Here is a 23,977-nt window from a genome sequence, read left to right on the forward strand (position 1 = left end):
TGGTGTGTTGTTTGTTGTTGGGTGTATAAGGGCCACTGAAAGAGAAGTCTTACATAGTGGTGGTGAAGGCAGCAGCAGAGGCAACAGTGTTAGTCAGTAGCCCTATATACCTCCAACAACAATGGAGGAGTCAGTTTCGTGCTGTCCTTTTTCTATCTATTAATCGCTTAACTTACTTGCTACACTGTTAATGCTACATTTCATCGCTGCTGGTGTTATAACCTTTATCGACTCCTGCTGCTTTAGTATTGTACATATTACAGAATCACTGAAAAAGGCACATTCTCCCCTCTCTCTCAGCCCTTTACCAAAGGGCTGGCTGGCACTAGAAGCTTTCTTTGGACCCATGGTGGCTTATTTAGAGGTTACAAGCACTAAAAAGAATGGAATAATAAAAAATGTATCGTATGAACGCATGGGATCGTCCTCACTGGCTGTACATGGAGTGTCAGAGCCATTTAGGCCGCGTGGACATGTTCCAGACGAATGACTTATACTGAGTTCAGTGATGTTCACCAAGCCAATATTTTGATGAAAAAAACGTTACTTACTCTGAATATTACTTATTCTGATGACGGCCTAATCCGGGGGTCCACTGTATATACACCCTCTTTGTTATGTAGTCACATAGAGAAGCACGAAGGGAAGGGAGCCACAATAAATACAAGAGTAGATGAGGACAAGAGTGGTAGTAGTAGTAGTACTTCTGCTGGTGCTTCTTCTGCTGGTGCTGCTTCTGCTTCTTCTGCTGCTGCTGCCACTGCCGCTGCTGCTGCCACTGCCGCCACTGCTGTTGCTGTTTCTCCTCCTCTTCCCATTCTACCACTCTCATCTCCCCTTTCCCTCTTATATGTATGACAGGGTGGATAGGGGGGCAATGTGGCAGATGTTGCAGGTGTATGGTATAGGAGGTAGGTTACTGAAAGCAGTGAAGAGTTTTTACGAGGATAGTGAGGCTCAAGTTAGAGTATGTAGGAAAGATGGAGATTTTTTCCCAGTAAAAGTAGGCCTTAGACAAGGATGTGTGATGTCACTGTGGTTGTTTAATATATTTATAGATGGGGTTGTAAGAGAAGTAAATGTGAGGGTCTTGGCAAGAGGCATGGAGTTAAAAGATAAAGAATCACACATAAAGTGGGAGTTGTCACAGTTGCTCTTTGCTGATGACACTGTGCTCTTGGGAGATTCTGAAGAGAAGTTGCAGAGGTTGGTGGATGAATTTGGTAGGGTTTGTAAAAGAAGAAAATTAAAAGTGAATACAGGAAAGAGTAAAGTTATGAGGATAACAAAAAGATTAGGTGATGAAAGATTGGATATCAGATTGGAGGGAGAGAATATGGAGGAGGTGAATGTATTCAGATATTTGGGAGTGGACATGTCAGTGGATGGATCTATGAAAGATGAGGAATCATAGAATTGATGAGGGGAAAAGGGTGAGCGGTGCACTTAGGAGTCTGTGGAGACAAAGAACTTTGTCCTTGGAGGCAAAGAGGGGAATGAATGAAAGTATAGTTTTACCAACGCTCTTATATGGGTGTGAAGCATGGGTGATGAGTGTTGCAGCGAGGAGAAGGCTGGAGGCAGTGGAGATGTCATGTCTGAGGTCAATGTGTGATGTGAATATAATGCAGAGAATTCGTAGTTTGGAAGTTAGGAGGAGGTGCGGGATTGCCAAAACTGTTGTCCAGAGGGCTGAGGAAGGGTTGTTGAGGTGGTTCGGACATGTAGAGAGAATGGAGTGAAACAGAATGACTTCAAGAGTGTATCAGTCTGTAGTGGAAGGAAGGTGGGGTAGGGGTTGGCCTAGGAAAGGTTGGAGGGAGGGAGTAAAGAAGGTTTTGTGTGCAAGGGGCTTGGACTTCCAGCAGGCATGCGTGAGTGTGTTTGATAGGAGTGAATGGGGACAAATGGTTTTTAATACTTGATGTGCTGTTGGAGTGTGAGCAAAGTAACATTTTCGAAGGGGTTCAGGGAAACCGGAAGGCCGGACTTGAGTCCTAGAGATGGGAAGTACAGTGCCTGCACTCTGAAGGAGGGGTGTTAATGTTGCAGTTTAAAAACTGTAGTGTAAAACACCCTTCTGGCAAGACAGAGATGGAGTGAATGATGGTGAAAGTTTTTCTTTTTCGGGCCACCCTGCCTTGGTGGGAATCGCCCAGTGTGTTAATAAAATAATAATAATAATAATAATGTATTCTCACTCCTTTTCCTTTGCACATCTCTATGTGACTGGTTTATAGTGCAAGTCAGACCAAAACGTCATCATAAGTTTCAGTCTCTTACATGTAAGTTATTTGTGTATTACTCCAGTGGCAGTATTGTGCCTTTTTTATTCTTCAGGAAGGTATGTTTATGCCTGAGCTAATGCTAATTCTTTATTGATAGCTACCACAAATTTACCCGTGGGAAAGACCTGAGTCGCTACAGTGAAGATGATATTGCCTGCATCCTGGGTAATGTAAGGTCAAAGAAGCCTTCTGAAGCTGAAGATGAGATTGGCAATGTAGATAACATTAATTGCATTACAACCATTAAGAGCTGTAATTCTAAGGTAAGATTAAAATGCTGATTTGTTTTTCTAGCTCATAAGTATCATTTTAGATATACAGACTGCTTATAACATGCACCTGAGTATTTTTAATAGGTTGGTATTCATATTTTTTAACACTTGGCCATCTTCCACTGAGTCATGGTGACCCGTTAAAGAAGAAACAAAATTCTTCTTTTATACAATTTGTAATTTATACAGGAGGGGTTACTATCCCCTTGCTCCTGGCATTTTAGTTGCCTCTTATGACACACATGGCTTACGGAGGAAGGATTCTTCTCTGCTTCCCCATGGAGAGTTGTTCATTTTTTTTTTTTTAACAAACTGGCCATATCCCACCAAGGCAGGGTGGCCTAAAAAGAAAAACTAAAGTTTCTCTTTTTAAATTTAGTAATTTATACAAGAGAAGAGTTCACTAGCCCCTTGCTCCCGGCATTTTAGTCGCCTCTTACAACACGCATGGCTTACAGAGGAAGAATTCTATTCCACTTCCCCATGGAGATAAGAGGAAATAAACAAGAACTAGAAAGAAAATAGCAGAAAACCCAGAGGGGTGTGTATATATATGCTTGTACAAGTATGTGTAGTGTGACCTAAGTGTAAGTAGAGTAGCAAGACGTACCTGAAATCTTGCATGTTTATGAGACAGAAAAAAGGGCACCAGCAATCCTACTATCATGTAAAACAATTACAGGCTTTTGTTTTACACTCACTTGGCAGGACGGTAGTACCTCCCTGGGCAGTTGCTGTTTACCAACCTACTACCTAAAAGAGGGTTTTTAATTTTTTTGTTTTCAACAAGTCGGCCGTCTCCTACCGAGGCAGGGTGACCCAGAAAGAAAGAAAATCCCCAAAAAGATAATACTTTCATCATCATTCAACACTTTCACCTCACTCACACATTCATGCACAACATTCATGCACCAATTTCTGGGGCCAAGTTTCAAAATGGTACAAGGAAAATTTTGCTTTTAAAGTGCCTAACCATTTAAAACTTCACTCATCCTTACCTTCCTTCCAAGTGACAAGATGCAAATTACTACAGAATTAAGATTTTGGCGCTCCCAAAGGTCAACAGTCTGGAAGGTTTCCTGAGATGGGACACCACATGCCTTTGCACCATCCACAAACTGGTTGATATTTTCCATGCACTTAAATGCCATGGTAGATCTTTCAATTTTCTTTATTTGGCCAGGCTTTAGGGCATTTATTACTCTGAAAGAAATAAAGCAAACATCAAAAAAATAAAAAGTTAACATCCAAAACAAAATACACTATCTGTAATTCTCCCCATTTTTACACTTACTCACCCAAATGACTAAACAAAATTCCCAAAATAGTTAAGGTTTAATTAATCTTCAGTCCTAAGTTTGCCAGAAATACTTTTGCCAATATAAGAAGTATCATGCCGAGGTACGACCATTCCCATTACTAATTTTACTAATTGTAATACTGTTGTGTGTTTTGTGATACCTCGCTTATCAATTTTGTTAATGATAATGTTTTTAATTACCTAACTTTTATATCTATATGCATTGAGGAATATTGAAGTGCATTGCTCCATAATCTGTGTCAGTAAGAATTAGGATTAGTCTGCCCAAAATGCCTAGGCCTGCTAGCGGCTTTCTTTGTAATTAATATATTGTAATATGTAAACCACATATTACAAGCTTTGTGAGGAAATGGTCATTTTTTTCCAATTAAAAAAATTACTAAATTCAGTGCAATATATACTTCTATAAAATAAAGCCAAATTTTTAAACTCAATGGTGTAAGAATGCATTGCAATTACAAATTTAACTTGCAATGTTATCCAGTATTTCAAGCAAATTTTTGCCTAGTTGGCACAAGTGTTAAGGAAGACTGACTGGGGCGGCAGTGGTGGTACTAGCATGTGGTGCAGACAGTGAAGACTGACTGGGGTGGCAGTGGTGGTACTAGCATGTGGTGCAGACAGTGAAGACTGACTGGGGTGGCAGTGGTGGTACTAGCATGTGGTGCAGACAATGAAGACTGACTGGGGTGGCAGTGGTGGTACTAGCACGTGGTGCAGACAATGAAGACTGACTGGGGCGGCAGTGGTGGTACTAGCATGTGGTGCAGACAATGAAGACTGACTGGGGTGGCAGTGGTGGTACTAGCATGTGGTGCAGACAATGAAGACTGACTGGGGTGGCAGTGGTGGTACTAGCATGTGGTGCAGACAATGAAAAAGTTTATAAAAGCTCATTGTGAAAAGTAAGTAAAAGTAACAAATGTATAAACCCGGAAGGTGGTGGTGAGCGTGTAGACAACAGCAACTTTAAACAAGGGCAAAAGCAACCTCTGCCGCCCCCCCCCCCCCCCACACACACACAAAAAAAGTGACTTTACTCCTTACTTATCTGACCAAAAATTGCTACCATGTATGGCAATGATTTAGCACTTCAGCATCAAGAGTAGACACTTGATAAAAATTTACACAAGCTCCTAATGTAATTATATACAATGGGCGATATACTATTTCATCCTTTTCATCCACAACTATGTTCATGGTTTGCAACTTAATTTATAATATGCAAAAGCAAGGTGGGGAAATAACACTATCATGCATATTAAGTATATAATTTATGAAGGCAAGAAACTCTTGACAGGAAAATATGTACAGAAAAGAGCAACCACAAATCCAGACTTTAGAAAGAAATCTTTCTAATCTCCAGAATCAAACTAGAAACAAAGTTGACAGGATTATAGAAACAAATTCCTAGCTACCTTTTGCACCTCATATCTTACGTATTATAATTATGGGCAAGTGCTAAACCCATAGGATTATACAGCGCATGTGGGGGGGGGGATGGAAGGTATTTAGGTTCAACTCGGAACCGGAGCACAGATCCAATTCCCTAGATCAAGAGCCCCTCACCAGCATAAAGGAACCTCCCTTGAGGGGCATGTTATGTAGTGTGTTTATTATACAATTCTGAAAAAGATACATTATAGATGGATTAGGCAGTGTCTTTATTAACATTTTATGACATTTAATGTGCCTGTGATTTTTTGGGTCCCCCACCAAGGCAGGGTGACCCAAAAAGAAAGAAAATCCCCAAAAAGAAAATACTTTCATCATCATTCAACACTTTCACCTCACTCACACAATCACTGTTGTTGCAGAGATGCCCAGAATACAACAGTTTAGAAGTATATACGTTTAGAAATACACAATATATCCCTCCAAACTGCCAATATCCCAAACCCCTCCTTTAAAGTGCAGGCATTGTACTTCCCATTTCCAGGACTCAAGTACGGTTATATAAAATAACCAGTTTCCCTGAATCCCTTCACTAATATTATCCTGCTCACACTCCAACAACCTGTCAGGTCCCAAATACCATTTGTCTCCATTCACTCCTATCTAACATGCTCACACACGCTTGCTGGAAGTCCAAACCCCTCGCCCACAACACCACCTTTACCCCCTCCCTCCAACCTTTTTGGGGACGACTCCTACCCTGCCTTCCTTCCCCTACAGATGTATATGCTCTCCGTGTCATTCTTCTTTGGTCCATTCTCTCTAAATGACCAAACCACCTCAACAAACCCTCTTCAGCCCTCTGACTAATACTTTTATTAACTCCACACCTTCTCCTAATTTCCACACACTGAATTTTCTGCATAATATTTACACCACATATTGCCCTTAGACAGGACATATATATTAGTGCTGTTTTACCTGGGTTTACTTGCCATGGCTCAGGCATGAAATTTTTCTGTTCATTGATTTATATGACCTGGGAAGAGGTGGTTGTTGGCTCTGACTCAATGTGGAGTTTGCAGAAGTCTTTTTGACCTCAAGAGAAAACTGACTCACAGCTGTCAGCTGATTAAACACAAACAGATAGCTCACACCTGTCTACTGTATTCCAAGCACTTCTTTATCAACAATCAATAAAATAGGGAATTTAAAGTACAGTAGGACCCCCATATCCACTGATTCAGTATCCGTGGTTTCAGTTATCCAAGGTTTACTGTAGCCCAGTGATACCTCTTAGCTTGCGTAATAATGGCCCCAAAGTGCAAAAGTGGAGAAGCAATTCTTCAAAGCCTAAGAGAACCTGTAAACTGCTTCCCATCAGTGAAAAAGGGATAATTCTCCACTTATTGTGCATAATTTATCAGTTAAACTAATAATAGGTCTATATAGGACTTATGTATAGTGTTTGCTACTATCCATAGTTTCAATATCCATGGCAGGTCCTTGGAATGCATCCCCCACAGATATGAGAGTCCTATCATATGATCCAATCTGTCTTTCTTACTGAAATAAACAAGAAAATTGTAGAGTGAATCTTGTTGAGTTGTGTCAAATGATAAAACATATGACCCAGAGCTGTCTACTGTCCACTGAGCTCCATAACCATCTTCAATACTGTATTTATACAGCAGGACTCCACTTTACAGCATTTCACCTTATGGCATTCTGCTAATACTACAGCGATTTCAAATTATGACCAAAACTCGATATATGGCTCCCACTCTTTCTAATATGGTGCACCCCACCTGGTTTGTTTACATCCTCCATGAGCACATCTCTCTATTATGTCTGAAAACTTCACAACATTTCAAGTGTTATTGCATATTTTATATGTACTCTGATAATTATACAGTGGACCCCCGCATAACGATATTAATCCGTTCCTGAGAGCTCATTGTTATGCGAAATTATCGTTATGCGAATGAATTTTCCCCATAAGAAATAATGGAAATCAAATTAATCCGTGCAAGACACCCCAGAGTATGAAAAAAAAAAATTTTACCACATGAAATATTAATTTTAATACACACGAACTGAAAAAGGCATGCACAGTTACATGACACTTACCTTTATTGAAGATCTGGTGATGATTGATGGGATGGGAGGAGGAGAGAGTCTTAGTGTTTAGAAGGGGAATCCCCTTCCATTAAGACTTGAGGTGTCAAGTCCTTTTCTGGGGTTACTTCCTTTCTTCTTTTAATGCCACTAGGACCAGCTTCAGTTACTGGTCTTCTGTCGCACAACATATCTGTCCATAGTGGCCTGTACCTCTCGTTCCTTTATGACTTTCCTAAAGTGTTTCACAACAGTGTCAGTGTAATAGTCACCAGCACGGCTTGCAATAGCTGTGTTAGGGTGATTGTCATCAAAAAAGGTTTGCACTTTAAGCCACATTCCACACATTTCCTTAATCTTTGAAGTAGGCAACTTCTTCAATTTCTCTCTCCCCTCCTCTGAAGCAGTTTCCTCAGGTCTGGCCTCTTGCTGTTGAAGTTGATCTAGCAGCTCATCAGTGGTTAGTTCTTCATTGTCCTCCTCCACCAACTCTTCCACATCATCCCCACTAACCTCCAACCCCAAGGACTTTCCCAATGCCACAATGGATTCCTCAACTGGCATAGGATTCCCAGGGTTAGCCTCAAACCCTTCAAAATCCCTTTGGTCTACACATTCTGGCCACAGTTTCTTCCAAGCAGAGTTCAAGGCCCTCTTAGTCACTCCCTCCCAAGCCTTACCTATAAGGTTTACACAATTGAGGATATTAAAGTGATCTCTTCAAAACTCTCTTGGAGTCAATTGAGTTTCTGAGGTCACTACAAAGCACCTTTCAAACAGAGCTTTTGTGTACAGTTTTTTGAAGTTTGCAATAACCTGCTGGTCCATGGGCTGCAGGAGAGGAGTGGTATTAGGAGGCAAAAACTTCACCTTAATGAAGCTCATGTCCCCATAAAGTCGCTCTGCCACGTCTGTAGGATGACCAGGGGCATTGTCTAACACCAGGAGGCACTTAAGGTCTAATTTCTTTTCAGTTAGGTAATCTTTCACATTGGGGGCAAATGCTTGGTGTAACCAGTCATAGAAAAAGTCCCTAGTGACCCATGCCTTACTGTTTGCCCTCCACAGCACACACAAATTAGGCTTGAGGATATTCTTTTGCCTGAACGCTCTGGGAGTTTCTGAGTGATACACTAATAAAGACTTCACTTTGCAATCACCACTAGCATTGAAACACATCAACAGAGTAAGCCTGTCTTTCATAGGCTTATGTCCTGGGAGTGCCTTTTCCTCCTGAGTAATGTAGGTCCTGCTTGGCATTTTCTTCCAAAACAGGCCTGTTTCATCACAATTAAACACTTGTTCAGGTTTCAGTCCTTCACTGTCTATGTACTCCTTGAATTCCTGCACATATTTTTCAGCTGCTTTGTGGTCCGAACTGGCAGCCTCACCATGCCTTATCACACTATGCATGCCACTACACTTCTTAAATCTCTCAAACCAACCTTTGCTGGCCTTAAATTCACTCACATCATCACTAGTTGCAGGCATTTTTTTAATTAAATCCTCATGCAACTTCCTAGCCTTTTCACTTATGATCACTTGAGAGATGCTATCTCCTGCTATCTGTTTTTCATTTATCCATACCAATAAGAGTCTCTCAACATCTTCCATCACTTGCGATCTCTGTTTCGAAAACACAGTTGAACCTTTGGCAAGAACAGCTTCCTTGATTGCCGTTTTGTTGGACACAATAGTAGCGATGGTTGATTGGGGTTTACTATACAACCTAGCCAGCACGGAGACACGCACTCCACTTTCATACTTAGCAATGATCTCTTTCTTCATCTCTATAGTTATTCTCACCCTTATTCCTGTAGGGTTGGCACTAGAAGCTTTCTTGGGGCCCATGGTCACTTATTTTTCAGATAAAATCACCAAAAACACTGTAATAATACGAAATGTTCCGATTGTATGCTTGGATGTTACCGCGGAGGCTGGCTGGTAAACAATGCCACCGGCAGAACATGTGAGGCTGACTCAGGCCGCACATTAGACGTGTCTCGGACGAATAGCGTTGAGCGGGTTTTTTAGCGGTATGCAAGGCAAAATCTTAGCGATAAAATGTATCAGTATGCGGATTTAACGTTATGTGATGCCATCGGTATGCGGGGGTCCACTGTACTTATATGTACCTATACCTAAATATACTTACACATTGTGCTGGCATGCAGGTACACATTAAAATCACTAAGAGTGTCCCTCTAGTCTTAACACCATAGTAATAACACTAATACATAATAATAATCACTCTTGGGCACATTAAATGTCTTATGTGAATATAAACATTTTCATTTATCCATCTATGATGTTTTCTTCAAAATTATATTAGAAACATGTTACATAGCATATAAACATGCTATGTTTATATGCTATGGAGATGTGGCAGACGGTGGAGGGAAAACATTACGTTTTCTCTGGTCCAGCACCAGAGAAAACGTCTATGAATCTGCGTTTGGCCTAGTCACTCCCCTTAACACTTTCCGTTTTTGTTTACAATTCTTGCAATGAATTATTATTACTTCTCCCTTCGTGTATGGTGGCATCTAAAGGTAGTTGTTAGAAATGATTAAACTCAGTTTACAAGGTGAACAAGGTCTGTCGATGGTAATAATATGGCTCTGGGCCGCATTAACCCTTTGACTGTCGAGACCCCAAATCCTGAAGTCTCTCTCTTTGTCACAAAATATTTGAAAAAAAAAAAAAATTTCTTGTGAAATAATAGAGAATCTTTTCCCGGTGGTAATGACACCAAAAGTATGAAATTTGATGGAAAACTTATGGAATTACGCTCTTGCGAAGTTAGCAATCTCGGCAATATATATGCATTGCCAATTTCGCCCACTTTGAGCCCTGTTTTCGGCCAATTCCATTGTTCCAGTCGACCATAGTCATAGCTGTTTCTTTAGAACTCCATTTGTTCTATTGATTGAGTACAAGAAACTGCCCATTTGCGAATTTCAACTACCTAATAAAGTGGTCAGAAATTGGCAGTTTGGCCAATTTCATGCAAATACAAAAAGATACCAATTTCAAAATAGGGTCTGGAATAAACAAGACGGACATTCCTGGCACTAAAATAACATTTTCTCTGTTCATTAGTCATGTCTCCAGGCCCCTCTTATGTTATTCTTGCTTTCCATTTTTAACTTTTATTCTCACAAAAAATAGAAGATTTACTGTTATGCAGACTACTGCATTATTGTAAAATGGTATAAATAATATCAGCACACTTTTGAAAGAATATTAGACTCGTCACTTGATGTGTATTGGACGTGTGGCGTGATTTGTTTACTCTTGAACATTGGCAAAAATCAAACATTTCTGCTAATTTGAGCTCAATTTCAAGGTCCTTTTCAATGTGAAACCAATCAAAATCATTTCTATTTCTGTAATGTCTTCCATTCTATCAAATAAGACCAAGAAAATGAAAATACAACAATAAATACTATACGAAAATACACCTCAAATTCGGCATTTTAATCCAAAAACACGGTCGGAGTTTTTTTCTCATTATGCACTGCGTGCTGCAGGATTTGTTTTATACTGCGCACACTGACCACAGACCCATTCTCTCACATGTAGGCCTACCAGCTTTCTACCGCTTGATTTGAAGCCGCTAGAATTTTGGCGTATTAATACATCAGAAACACTGGCTTGTAAGATGTATATGTACAGTGGAATCCTGGTTTTCACACGCTCCAGTTATTGGATATTTTGGTTTTCAAACTGTTTTTTGTGCAAAATTTTGCTTCAGTTATCAGACTTTGCTCAGGCTATAAGACAAATGATACACGTCTGCCCGTCCAACTGCCCAGGGGATGCCGCCACTACACCTCTCAGTCTTCCTGTCACTGGTTGAGTGAGCATTACTTTGCGCATTCCAAAACATTTTGTAATAATTCCTTGTTTTTGGTGCTTGTTTTTTAATTGCGACTGCAAAATAAGCCAGCATGGGCCCAAAGACAGTTTTTAGTGCCAGCCATTTGATAAAGAAGGCGAGAAACATGATAGAAATACCGAAAGAGATCGTTGAAAAATGCGAAAGTGGCATACGTTTAGCCAACTTTGCCAGGATGTAAGGGAAGTCGATATCAACAGTCTTCTCCATCCTGGCAAAGAAAATAGAAATAAAGGAAGCTAAAGTTGCAAAAGGGGTGAATGTGCTAACAAAGCAGAGATCATAAACAGTGGAAGATATGGAGAAGTTGTTGTTGGTGTGGATCAATGAAAAACAGTTAGCGGGAGATAGTGTTGTAGTGTCGATCATTTGTGAAAAGGCAAGGCAGTTACATGCAGATCTCGTAAAGAAAATGCCTGGAACGAGTGCTGCTGTTAGTGAATTTAAGGCCAGCAGAGGCTGATTCGACAGATTCAAGATGCATAGTGGCATACACAGTGTTGTAAGGCATGGTGAGGCTGCAAGTTCAGACAAAATTGCGGCTGAAAAATTCGTGCATAAATTCAAGGGGTACGTAGAGGCTGAAGAATTCCTTCCCCAACAAGTGTTTAATTGTGATCAAACAGGCCATTTTTGGAAGACAATGCCAAAGAGGACCTACATCATGCAGGAGGAAAAGGCATTACCAGGACACAAGCCTATGAAAGACAGGCTCTCTTGTTCTGTGCTAATGCTAGTGGGGATTTCAAAGTGAAGCCTTTACTGGTGTATCACTCTGAAAATCCCAGAGCATTCAAGGAAAAACAATGTCTTCAGGAGTAAATTGTGTGTGATGTGGAAAGCTAATAATAAGGCATGGGTCACGAGACAAATTCTCAAAGAGTGGGCCCATGATGTATTTGGCCCAACTGTGAAAAAATACCTCCTGGAAGAGGAATTGCCACTCAGGTGCCTCCTGGTACTGGACAGTGCTCCTGCTCATCTTCCAGACTTGGAAGACCAATTGTCTAGGGACTTCAGTTTTATAACAGTGAAGTTCTTGCCCCCAAACACTGCTACTTTCATCCAGCCCATGGACCAGCAGGTCATTTCTAACTTCAAAAAACTACACGAAAGCAATGTTTCAAAGGTGCTTTGAAGTGACCTCGGACACTGAATTGACCCTAAGAGAGTTCTGGAGGGGTCACCTCAATATCCTCCATTGCATAAGCCTTATAGGTAAGGCTTGGCAGGAAGTGACTTCCAGGACTTTGAACTCTGCTTGGAGAAAATTGTGGCCAGATTATGTCCAAAAGAGGGATTTTGAAGGGTTTGAAGCTGACCCTGTTGACCCTCTGCCTGTTGTGGAATGTATTGTGTCATTGAGGTAGTCCATGGGGTTGGATGTGAGTGACGAGGATGTGGAAGAGTTGGTGGAGGAGAACAGGAAAGAGCTAACCACTGAAGAGCTGCAAGACCTTCAACTCGAACAGCAACAGACTGCAGCTGAGGAACTTGCTTCAGAGGAGGAGGAAGAGTGAGGGACAAGGAGGTGCCTTCTTCAGAGATTAAGGAGATTTGTGCAATATGGAGTAGGGTGCAAGCTTTTGCTGAAAAATATCACCCTGATCAAGCTGAAATAAGCCATATCTGCAACATGGAGGAGGATTCCCCTTCTGAACAATAACCCCAACTCCCTCTGCCCTCCTCCCTATTTTCCATAAGCCAACAAGAGTCTTCAACAAAGGTATGTAATGTTTATATTTATTTATACTTGTTTATCATTGTTTTGTGTATGTAAAACTATATTCTTTAAAAATGAATTTTTAGTGAATATTTTTGAGTGTATGGAACAGATTAATTGTACATATTTACATTGTTTCTAGGTAGTAGGCTGGTAGACAGCAACCGCCCAGGGAGGTACTACCGTCCTGCCAAGTGAGTGTAAAACGAAAGCCTTTAATTGTTTTACATGATAGTAGGATTGCTGGTGTCCTTTTTTCTGTCTCATGAACATTCAAGATTTCAGGTATGTCTTGCTACTTCTACTTACACTTAGGTCACACTACACATACATGTACAAGCACATATATACACACCCCTCTGGGTTTTTTTCTATTTTCTTTCTAGTTCTTATTCTTGTTTATTTCCTCTTATCTCCATGGGGAAGTGGAACAGAATTCTTCCTCCGTAAGCCATGTGTGTTGTTAGAGGCGACTAAAATGCCGGGAGCAAGGGGCTAGTAACCTCTTCTCCTGTATATATTACTAAATGTAAAAGGAGAAACTTTCGTTTTTCCTTTTGGGCCACCCCACCTCGGTGGGATACGGCCGGTGTGTTGAAAGAAAGAAAGATTTACATTATGGGAAAAATTGATTGTTTTTGCACGTTTCGATTTTAGAACCACCTTCTGGAACGGATTAAGTTCAATAATAGGGGTTTCACTGTATATATGGCTGAAACAGTCAAAGGGTTAAATATCATATAGCTATGTAGCCCAGGTCTACATCTACCGGCTACCTACACCTGACTTCCTACAAATAAATACTACTCACCTCTCATCCTACATTAAGACTCCACATATTTTAAGGTAAATAATGTGTGTACTGTATGTGTATTTTATATCTCTGGGCTGCTTTAAATATCGTATACTAAGTTTGGGATGGGGAGCCAGAGCTACCTAACACCTGACTTCCTACAAATAAGTACTGCTCACATCTTGCCCTAAATTAATACTACAAATATTTTAAGGCAAGTAATGAATGCAATGTGTATGTATTATACTTTTTATTGTTTTTTAATGCTTAGTTCTGTTACTAACTTAATACATATAAGTTAGTGTAACCTTGTTGTCTGGCATTTATATGCATTTATAAGTGGAAAAAATGGCGTTCTGCTTTCCGGCAATGTCTGCTTTTCGGCAGTAGCTTGGAACCTAACCTGCTGTATAAGTAGGGCCCTACTGTATAGTGGTACCAACACACTTATATGGGTGTGAGGCATGGGTTGTAAATACTGCAGGAGGAGGAGGAGGAGGAGGAGGAGGCTGGAGGTAGTGGAGATGTCATGTCTAAGGGCAGTGTGTGGTGTAAATATTATGCAGAGAATTTGTAGGGTGGAAATTAAGAGGAGGTGTGCAGTTACTAAAATTATTATTCAGACAGCTGAAGAAGGGGTTGTTGGGGTGGTTTGGTCATTTAGAGAGGATGGAGCAAAAAAGAATGACGTTAAGGGGAGAAGCAGTAGGGGTTGTCCCAGGAAAGAATGGAGGGAGAGGGTAAAAGAAGTTTTGTGTGCAAGGGGCCTAGACTTGCAGCAGGCATGTGCGAGTGTGTTAGATAGGAGTGAATGGAGATGAATGGTTTTTAGGACCTGATGAGCTGTTGGTGTGTGAGAAGGGTAATATTTTGTAAAGGGATTCAGAGAAAAAGAGGATATACAAGTATACAAGATATGATGTAGGGCATAATGGCAGTAGTTTGTTGGATTACTTATTAGTAGATAAAAGACTGTTGGGTAGACTTCAAGATGTACATGTTTATAGAGGGGCCACAGATACATCAAATCACTTTTTAGTTGTAGCTACAGTGAGAGTAAAAGGTAGATGGGATACAAGGAAGATGGAAGGCGCAGGTAAGAGAGAGGTGAAGGTTTATAAGCTAAAGGAGCCAGGGTAAGAAATAAACAACTGTTGGAGGATAGATGGGCTAGTGAGTATAGACAATGGGGTTGAAGATGTGTGGGGTAGGTTTAAGAATGTAGTGTTAGTGTGTTCAGCAAAAGTTTGTGGTTACAAGAAAGTGGGTGTGGGAGCAAAGAAGAACGATTGGTGGAATGATGATGTAAAGAGAGTAATAAGGGAGAAAAAGTTAGCATATGAAAGGTTTTTACAAAGTAGAAGTGATGTGAGGATGAAGGAGTATATGGAGAGGAAAAGAGAGGTTAAGAGAGTGGTGAAGCAATGTAAAAAGAGAGCAAATGAGAGAGTGGGTGAGATGTTATCAACAAAGTTTGTTGAGAATAAGAAAACGTTTTGGCGTGAGATTAGTAAGTTGAGGATGCCTAGGGAACGAATGGATTTGAACAAATGGATTTGATAGAGGAGAGTTATTAAATGGAGAGTTAGAGGTATCGGAAAGATGGAGGGAGTATTTTGAGGAATTGTTAAATGTTGATGAAGATAAGGAAGCTGTGATAATATTATAATAATAATAATATAATAATAATAATAATAATAATAATAATAATAATAATAATAATAATAATAATAAAAATAAAAGTAGAAGTGATGCAAGGAGGGAAGAGTATATGGAGAAAAAGAGAGAGGTTAAGAGAGTGGTGAAGCAATGTAAAAAGAGAGCAAATGAGAGAGTGGGTGAGATGTTATCAACAAATTTTGTTGAAAATAAGAAAAAGTTTTGGAGTGAGATTAACAAGTTAAGGAAGCCTAGAGAACAAATGGATTTGTCAGTTAAAAATAGGAGAGGAGAGTTATTAAATGGAGAGTTAGAGGTATTGGGAAGATGGAGGGAATATTTTGAGGAATTGTTAAATGTTGATGAAGATAGGGAAGCTGTGATTTCGTGTATAGGGCAAGGAGGAATAACATCTTGCAGGAGTGAGGAAGAGCCAGTTGTGAGTGTGGAGGAAGTTCGTGAGGCAGTAGGTAAAATGAAAGGGGGTAAGGCAGCCGGGATTGATGGGATAAAGATAGAAATGTTAAAAGCAGGTGGGGATATAGTTTTGGAGTGGTTGGTGCAATTATTTAATAAATGCATGGAAGAGGGTAAGGTACCTAGGGATTGGCAGAGAGCATGCATAGTTCCTTTGTATAAAGGCAAAGGGGATAAAAGAGAGTGCAAAAATTATAGGGGGATAAGTCTGTTGAGTATACCTGGTAAAGTATATGGTAGAGTTATTATTGAAAGAATTAAGAGTAAGACGGAGAATAGGATAGCAGATGAACAAGGAGGCTTTAGGAAAGGTAGGGGGTGTGTGGACCAGGTGTTTACAGTGAAACATATAAGTGAACAGTATTTAGATAAGGCTAAAGAGGTCTTTGTGGCATTTATGGATTTGGAAAAGGCGTATGACAGGGTGGATAGGGGGGCAATGTGGCAGATGTTGCAGGTGTATGGTGTAGGAGGTAGGCTACTGAAAGCAGTGAAGAGTTTTTACGAGGATAGTGAGGCTCAAGTTAGAGTATGTAGGAAAGAGGGAAATTATTTCCCAGTAAAAGTAGGCCTTAGACAAGGATGTGTGATGTCACCGTGGTTGTTTAATATATTTATAGATGGGGTTGTAAGAGAAGTGAATGCGAGGGTCTTGGCAAGAGGCGTGGAGTTAAAAGATAAAGAATCACACACAAAGTGGGAGTTGTCACAGTTGCTCTTTGCTGATGACACTGTGCTCTTGGGAGATTCTGAAGAGAAGTTGCAGAGATTGGTGGATGAATTTGGTAGGGTGTGCAAAAGAAGAAAATTAAAGGTGAATACAGGAAAGAGTAAGGTTATGAGGATAACAAAAAGATTGGATATCAGATTGGAGGGAGAGAGTATGGAGGAGGTGAATGTATTCAGATATTTGGGAGTGGACGTGTCAGCGGATGGGTCTATGAAAGATGAAGTGAATCATAGAATTGATGAGGGGAAAAGGGTGAGTGGTGCACTTAGGAGTCTGTGGAGACAAAGAACTTTGTCCTTGGAGGCAAAGAGGGGAATGTATGAGAGTATAGTTTTACCAACGCTCTTATATGGGTGTGAAGCATGGGTGATGAATGTTGCAGCGAGGAGAAGGCTGGAGGCAGTGGAGATGTCATGTCTGAGGGCAATGTGTGGTGTGAATATAATGCAGAGAATTCGTAGTTTGGAAGTTAGGAGGAGGTGCGGGATTACCAAAACTGTTGTCCAGAGGGCTGAGGAAGGGTTGTTGAGGTGGTTCGGACATGTAGAGAGAATGGAGCGAAACAGAATGACTTCAAGAGTGTATCAGTCTGTAGTGGAAGGAAGGCGGGGTAGGGGTCGGCCTAGGAAAGGTTGGAGGGAGGGGGTAAAGGAGGTTTTGTGCGAGGGGCTTGGACTTCCAGCAGGCATGCGTGAGCATGTTTGATAGGAGTGAATGGAGACAAATGGTTTTTAATACTTGACGTGCTGTTGGAGTGTGAGCAAAGTAACATTTATGAAGGGGTTCAGGGAAACCGGCAGGCCGGACTTGAGTCCTGGAGATGGGAAGTACAGTGCCTGCACTCTGAAGGAGGGGTGTAAATGTTGCAGTTTAAAAACTGTAGTGTAAAGCACCCTTCTGGCAAGACAGTGATGGAGTGAATGATGGTGAAAGTTTTTCTTTTTCGGGCCACCCTGCCTTGGTGGGAATCGGCCAGTGTGATAATAAAAAAGAAAAATAATAATAATAATAATAATATGACTTAAGAAATCGTAATGACACGATTGCAAATAAACCATACCCCCGGCCGGGATTGAACCCGCGGTCATAGAGTCTCAAAACTCCAGCCCGTCGCGTTAGCCACTAGGCCAGCTAGCCACAATAAGATTCATCCAACTAGGTATATTTCTACACCATAGGAAGGCTAGCACAGGCACCACTGTGACCACAAATGCAAGTTTTTACAGACGAATCTCCAGCTAGCGTGGCCGTGACGAACTCTAGCTCAAGTCCCTTCACTGCCGTCAACATGACTTAAGAAATCGTAATGACACGATTGCAAATAAACCATACCCCCGGCCGGGATTGAACCCGCGGTCATAGAGTCTCAAAACTCCAGCCCGTCGCGTTAGCCACTAGGCCAGCTAGCCACAATAAGATTCATCCAACTAGGTATATTTCTACACCATAGGAAGGCTAGCACAGGCACCACTGTGACCACAAATGCAAGTTTTTACAGACGAATCTCCAGCTAGCGCGGCCGTGACGAACTCTAGCTCAAGTCCCTTCACTGCCGTCAACATGACTTAAGAAATCGTAATGACACGATTGCAAATAAACCATACTCCCGGCCGGGATTGAACCCGCGGTCATAGTCTCAAAACTCCAGCCCGTCGCGTTAGCCACTAGGCCAGCTAGCCACAATAAGATTCATCCAATATACCTAGTTGGATGAATCTTATTGTGGCTAGCTGGCCTAGTGGCTAACGCGACGGGCTGGAGTTTTGAGACTCTATGACCGCGGGTTCAATCCCGGCCGGGGGTATGGTTTATTTGCAATCGTGTCATTACGATTTCTTAAGTCATGTTGACGGCAGTGAAGGGACTTGAGCTAGAGTTCGTCACGGCCACGCTAGCTGGAGATTCGTCTGTAAAAACTTGCATTTGTGGTCACAGTGGTGCCTGTGCTAGCCTTCCTATGGTGTAGAAATATACCTAGTTGGATGAATCTTATTGTGGCTAGCTGGCCTAGTGGCTAACGCGACGGGCTGGAGTTTTGAGACTCTATGACCGTGGGTTCAATCCCGGCCGGGGGTATGGTTTATTTGCAATCGTGTCATTACGATTTCTTAAGTCATGTTGACGGCAGTGAAGGGACTTGAGCTAGAGTTCGTCACGGCCACGCTAGCTGGAGATTCGTCTGTAAAAACTTGCATTTGTGGTCACAGTGGTGCCTGTGCTAGCCTTCCTATGGTGTAGAAATATACCTAGTTGGATGAATCTTATTGTGGCTAGCTGGCCTAGTGGCTAACGCGACGGGCTGGAGTTTTGAGACTCTATGACCGCGGGTTCAATCCCGGCCGGGGGTATGGTTTATTTGCAATCGTGTCATTACGATTTCTTAAGTCATGTTGACGGCAGTGAAGGGACTTGAGCTAGAGTTCGTCACGGCCACGCTAGCTGGAGATTCGTCTGTAAAAACTTGCATTTGTGGTCACAGTGGTGCCTGTGCTAGCCTTCCTATGGTGTAGAAATATACCTAGTTGGATGAATCTTATTGTGGCTAGCTGGCCTAGTGGCTAACGCGACGGGCTGGAGTTTTGAGACTCTATGACCGCGGGTTCAATCCCGGCCGGGGGTATGGTTTAATAATAATAATATCTTTATACCTAGGTAGTAGGTTGGTAAACAGCATCCGCCCAGGGAGGTACTACCGTCCTGCCAAGTGAGTGTACAACGAAAACCTGTAATTGTTTTACATGATGGTAGGATTGCTGGTGTCTTTTGTCTGTCTCATAAACATGCAAGATTTCAGGTATGTCTTGCTACTTCTACTTGCACTTAGGTCACACTACACATACATGTACAAGCATATATATACACATCCCTCTGGGTATTCTTCTATTTTCTTTCTAGTTCTTGTTATTGTCTATTTCCTCTTATCTCCATGGGGAAGTGGAACAGAATTCTTCCTCCATAAGCCATGCATGTTGTAAGAGGCGACTAAAATGCCGGGAGCAAGGGGCTAGTAACCCCTTCTCCCGTATCCCACCCTGCCTTGGTGGGATACGGCCGGTGTGTTGAAAGAAAGAAAGAATATCTTTATTTACTACACATATATGTACAAGGTATACAGGCCTAACTGACATCAGTGACATACTACTGTATATAAAGCCATTTGTTATGCAGAGTATTTCAAGAAAATTAGGTCAGTGTCCCAGGATAACACCCACACTAGTCGGCTAACACCCAGGTACCCATTTACTGATGGGTAAACATAGACAACAGGTGTAAAGAAACACGCCTAATGTTTCTACCCTGGCTGGGAACCGAATATTTACCAAAAATCACATATGGCTAACCCAAGCCATGTACTAAAAATAAGCCACCTTGACTTTTTTTGGGTTATCCTAGGTTCTCTACACATATGCTGCTATGTGTGATAATCTATAGAGAGAAAATAACTTTTTTTTTCAGGTTTATGGTGCAGTACGAGTGTATATCACAGTTAGCCCTTTGCTACACTCCGTTTTCTCTAATATAAGCCACTAAGACAGGGATAGGAGAATGGTGTTTGTATACCATATCCTCTTCATACCTCCATTGAACTGCTTGGTGTTATGCCAAATATTATTCATTCTGGAGTATTTAACATGTTTTGTGTTATTTATATTGTTTCTTATGTCATATTAGATCAATTGTGATAGGCAAATAAGCTGTAGTGTTGATATTAGCGCAATAAAAAAGCATATTCTCCTGCTTCATGAGACTGAGCTCATGGCAACCGACAGTGGCTTCAAAGCCACCTTATCTTTAATGGATAATGTACTGTGTAGGTGCTTCACATAATGAGAAGCATTTCTTTTATTCATTGGAACCATGGCTAGGGCTAAAAGTAAGCAGGTTATAACAATAAATGGAGAAAAAGAAATTAGAATAACTTATGCAGCAAGTAGCACCACCAAACAGTACCAGCAGGTTGGTGTGGCGACCCGGGAAATTTGAAATTATGCTAGCCAAAATTAGTGCCAAATAACTGAAGGAACCGAATAACTGATTGCTGGATTTGTGATGGCGGACCTGTATAACAGAGACCTGGTTCAACCTGAAAGATAGAGAAATGCCTTCTGAATGCAACTTACAGGGTTATAAACTATTCCACACTGATAGGGTCAGCAGGAAGGGTGGTGGTGTGGCGATGTATGTCAGAGAAAATTTAAATTGCTGTCTTAGACATGATATAAGATTAGAAACATCGAACACAGAATCTGTTTGGCTACAGTTTCTCGAGGGACATGACAAATTAATTTTGGGTGTGATTTATAGGCCCCCAAACCTTGATAGGGAGTGCAGTAAGCTGTTATGGGACGAAATTCATAAAGCATCTTTATATGAAAATGTTGTGATAATGGGAGATTTTAACTTTAGACAAATTGATTGGAACAATATGACAGGAATTCTTGAGTCTAGTGACTTTCTTGATATGGTTCAGGATTGCTTTTTAGAACAGGTTGTGACAGAACCAACTAGAGGAAAGAATCTGCTTGACTTGGTTCTTGCCAACAAAGATTCACTAATTAATAATCTTGAGGTTAATGATGAGCTTGGAGAAAGTGATCACAAATCACTTAGTTTTAATATATCATGAAATTACCCAGATAACTGCAATCAAATCTCTGTCCCAGATTTTCGCTTGGCCGACTTCATGGGACTGAAAAATTACCTGGGTGGGCTAAATTGGGATGTTCTGACTATGGGTCAGGTAGGTGATCTTGGTTGCCAATATGTCGTTTTTCAGAGCATAGTTCTAGCTGCCCAGACAACTTTTGTTCTGAGTAGGGAAATTAGATCTAACAAAAATAATCCAGATGACTGCCAGAAGACTGTGAAACAAAAACCTGTAACTGTTTTGCATGATGGTAAGATTGCTGGTTTCTTTTTCTGTCTCATAAACACGCTAGATAACAGGGATATCTTGCTACTCCTACTTACACTTTGGTCACACTTCACAGACATGCACATGCATATATATATACATACATCTAGGTTTTTCTCCTTTTTCTAAATAGCTCTTGTTCTTCTTTATTTCTTCTATTGTCCATGGGGAAGTGGAAAAGAATCTTTCCTCCGTAAGCCATGCGTGTCGTATGAGGCGACTAAAATGCCGGGAGCAATGGGCTAGTAACCCCTTCTCCTGTAGACATTTTACTAAAAAAGAGAAGAAGAAAAACTTTATAAAACTGGGTTGCTTAAATGTGCGTGGATGTAGTGCGGATGACAAGAAACAGATGATTGCTGATGTTATGAATGAAAAGAAGTTGGATGTCCTGGCCCTAAGCGAAACAAAGCTGAAGGGGGTAGGAGAGTTCCAGTGGGGGGAAATAAATGGGATTAAATCTGGAGTATCTGAGAGAGTTAGAGCAAAGGAAAGGGTAGCAGTAATGTTAAATGATCAGTTATGGAAGGAGAAAAGAGAATATGAATGTGTAAATTCAAGAATTATGTGGATTAAAGTAAAGGTTGGATGCGAGAAGTGGGTCATAATAAGCGTGTATGCACCTGGAAAAGAGAGGAATGCAGAGGAGAGAGAGAGATTTTGGGAGATGTTAAGTGAATGTATAGGAGCCTTTGAACCAAGTGAGAGAGTAATTGTGGTAGGGAACCTGAATGCTAAAGTAGGAGAAACTTTTAGAGAGGGTGTGGTAGGTAAGTTTGGGGTGCCAGGTGTAAATGATAATGGGAGCCCTTTGATTGAACTTTGTATAGAAATGGGTTTAGTTATAGGTAATACATATTTTAAGAAAAAGAGGATAAATAAGTATACACGATATGATGTAGGGCGAAATGACAGTAGTTTGTTGGATTATGTATTGGTAGATAAAAGACTGTTGAGTAGACTTCAGGATGTACATGTTTATCGAGGGGCCACAGATATATCAGATCACTTTCTAGTTGTAGCTACACTGAGAGTAAAAGGTAGATGGGATACAAGGAGAATAGAAGCATCAGGGAAGAGAGAGGTGAAGGTTTATAAACTAAAAGAGGAGGCAGTTAGGGTAAGATATAAACAGCTATTGGAGGATAGATGGGCTAATGAGAGCATAGGCAATGGGGTCGAAGAGGAATGGGGTAGGTTTAAAAATGTAGTGTTAGAGTGTTCAGCAGAAGTTTGTGGTTACAGGAAAGTGGGTGCAGGAGGGAAGAGGAGCGATTGGTGGAATGATGATGTAAAGAGAGTAGTAAGGGAGAAAAAGTTAGCATATGAGAAGTTTTTACAAAGTAGAAGTGATGCAAGGAGGGAAGAGTATATGGAGAAAAAGAGAGGGGTTAAGAGAGTGGTGAAGCAATGTAAAAAGAGAGCAAATGAGAGAGTGGGTGAGCTGTTATCAACAAATTTTGTTGAAAATAAGAAAAAGTTTTGGAGTGAGATTAACAAGTTAAGGAAGCCTAGAGAACAAATGGATTTGTCAGTTAAAAATAGGAGAGGAGAGTTATTAAATGGAGAGTTAGAGGTATTGGGAAGATGGAGGGAATATTTTGAGGAATTGTTAAATGTTGATGAAGATAGGGAAGCTGTGATTTCGTGTATAGGGCAAGGAGGAATAACATCTTGTAGGAGTGAGGAAGAGCCAGTTGTGAGTGTGGGGGAAGTTCGTGAGGCAGTAGGTAAAATGAAAGGGGGTAAGGCAGCCGGGATTGATGGGATAAAGATAGAAATGTTAAAAGCAGGTGGGGATATAGTTTTGGAGTGGTTGGTGCAATTATTTAATAAATGTATGGAAGAGGGTAAGGTACCTAGGGATTGGCAGAGAGCATGCATAGTTCCTTTGTATAAAGGCAAAGGGGATAAAAGAGAGTGCAAAAATTATAGGGGGATAAGTCTGTTGAGTGTACCTGGTAAAGTGTATGGTAGAGTTATAATTGAAAGAATTAAGAGTAAGACGGAGACTAGGATAGCAGATGAACAAGGAGGCTTTAGGAAAGGTAGGGGGTGTGTGGACCAGGTGTTTACAGTGAAACATATAAGTGAACAGTATTTAGATAAGGCTAAAGAGGTCTTTGTGGCATTTATGGATTTGGAAAAGGCGTATGACAGGGTGGATAGGGGGGCAATGTGGCAGATGTTGCAAGTGTATGGTGTAGGAGGTAGGTTACTGAAAGCAGTGAAGAGTTTTTACGAGGATAGTGAGGCTCAAGTTAGAGTATGTAGAAAAGAGGGAAATTTTTTCCCAGTAAAAGTAGGCCTTAGACAAGGATGTGTGATGTCACCGTGGTTGTTTAATATATTTATAGATGGGGTTGTAAGAGAAGTAAATGCGAG

General features: G+C 41.0%; 1 protein-coding gene across 3 annotated transcripts in view; it reads left to right on the top strand.

The window, feature by feature from the left end:
• LOC128689508 (G patch domain-containing protein 4) overlaps positions 1 to 23,977 on the top strand; it is an 84,391-nt gene that overhangs the window by 46,994 nt on the left and 13,420 nt on the right. For all 3 annotated transcript variants that reach the window (XM_053777882.2, XM_053777883.2, XM_070086440.1), the window contains one exon: positions 2,386 to 2,551. In XM_053777882.2, the coding sequence (XP_053633857.1) occupies positions 2,386 to 2,551 (166 nt within the window). The remainder of the gene's footprint in view (positions 1 to 2,385; positions 2,552 to 23,977) is intronic.

The sequence above is a fragment of the Cherax quadricarinatus genome, chromosome 18 (genome assembly GCF_038502225.1).
Source record: "Cherax quadricarinatus isolate ZL_2023a chromosome 18, ASM3850222v1, whole genome shotgun sequence".
Taxonomy (NCBI): domain Eukaryota; kingdom Metazoa; phylum Arthropoda; class Malacostraca; order Decapoda; family Parastacidae; genus Cherax; species Cherax quadricarinatus.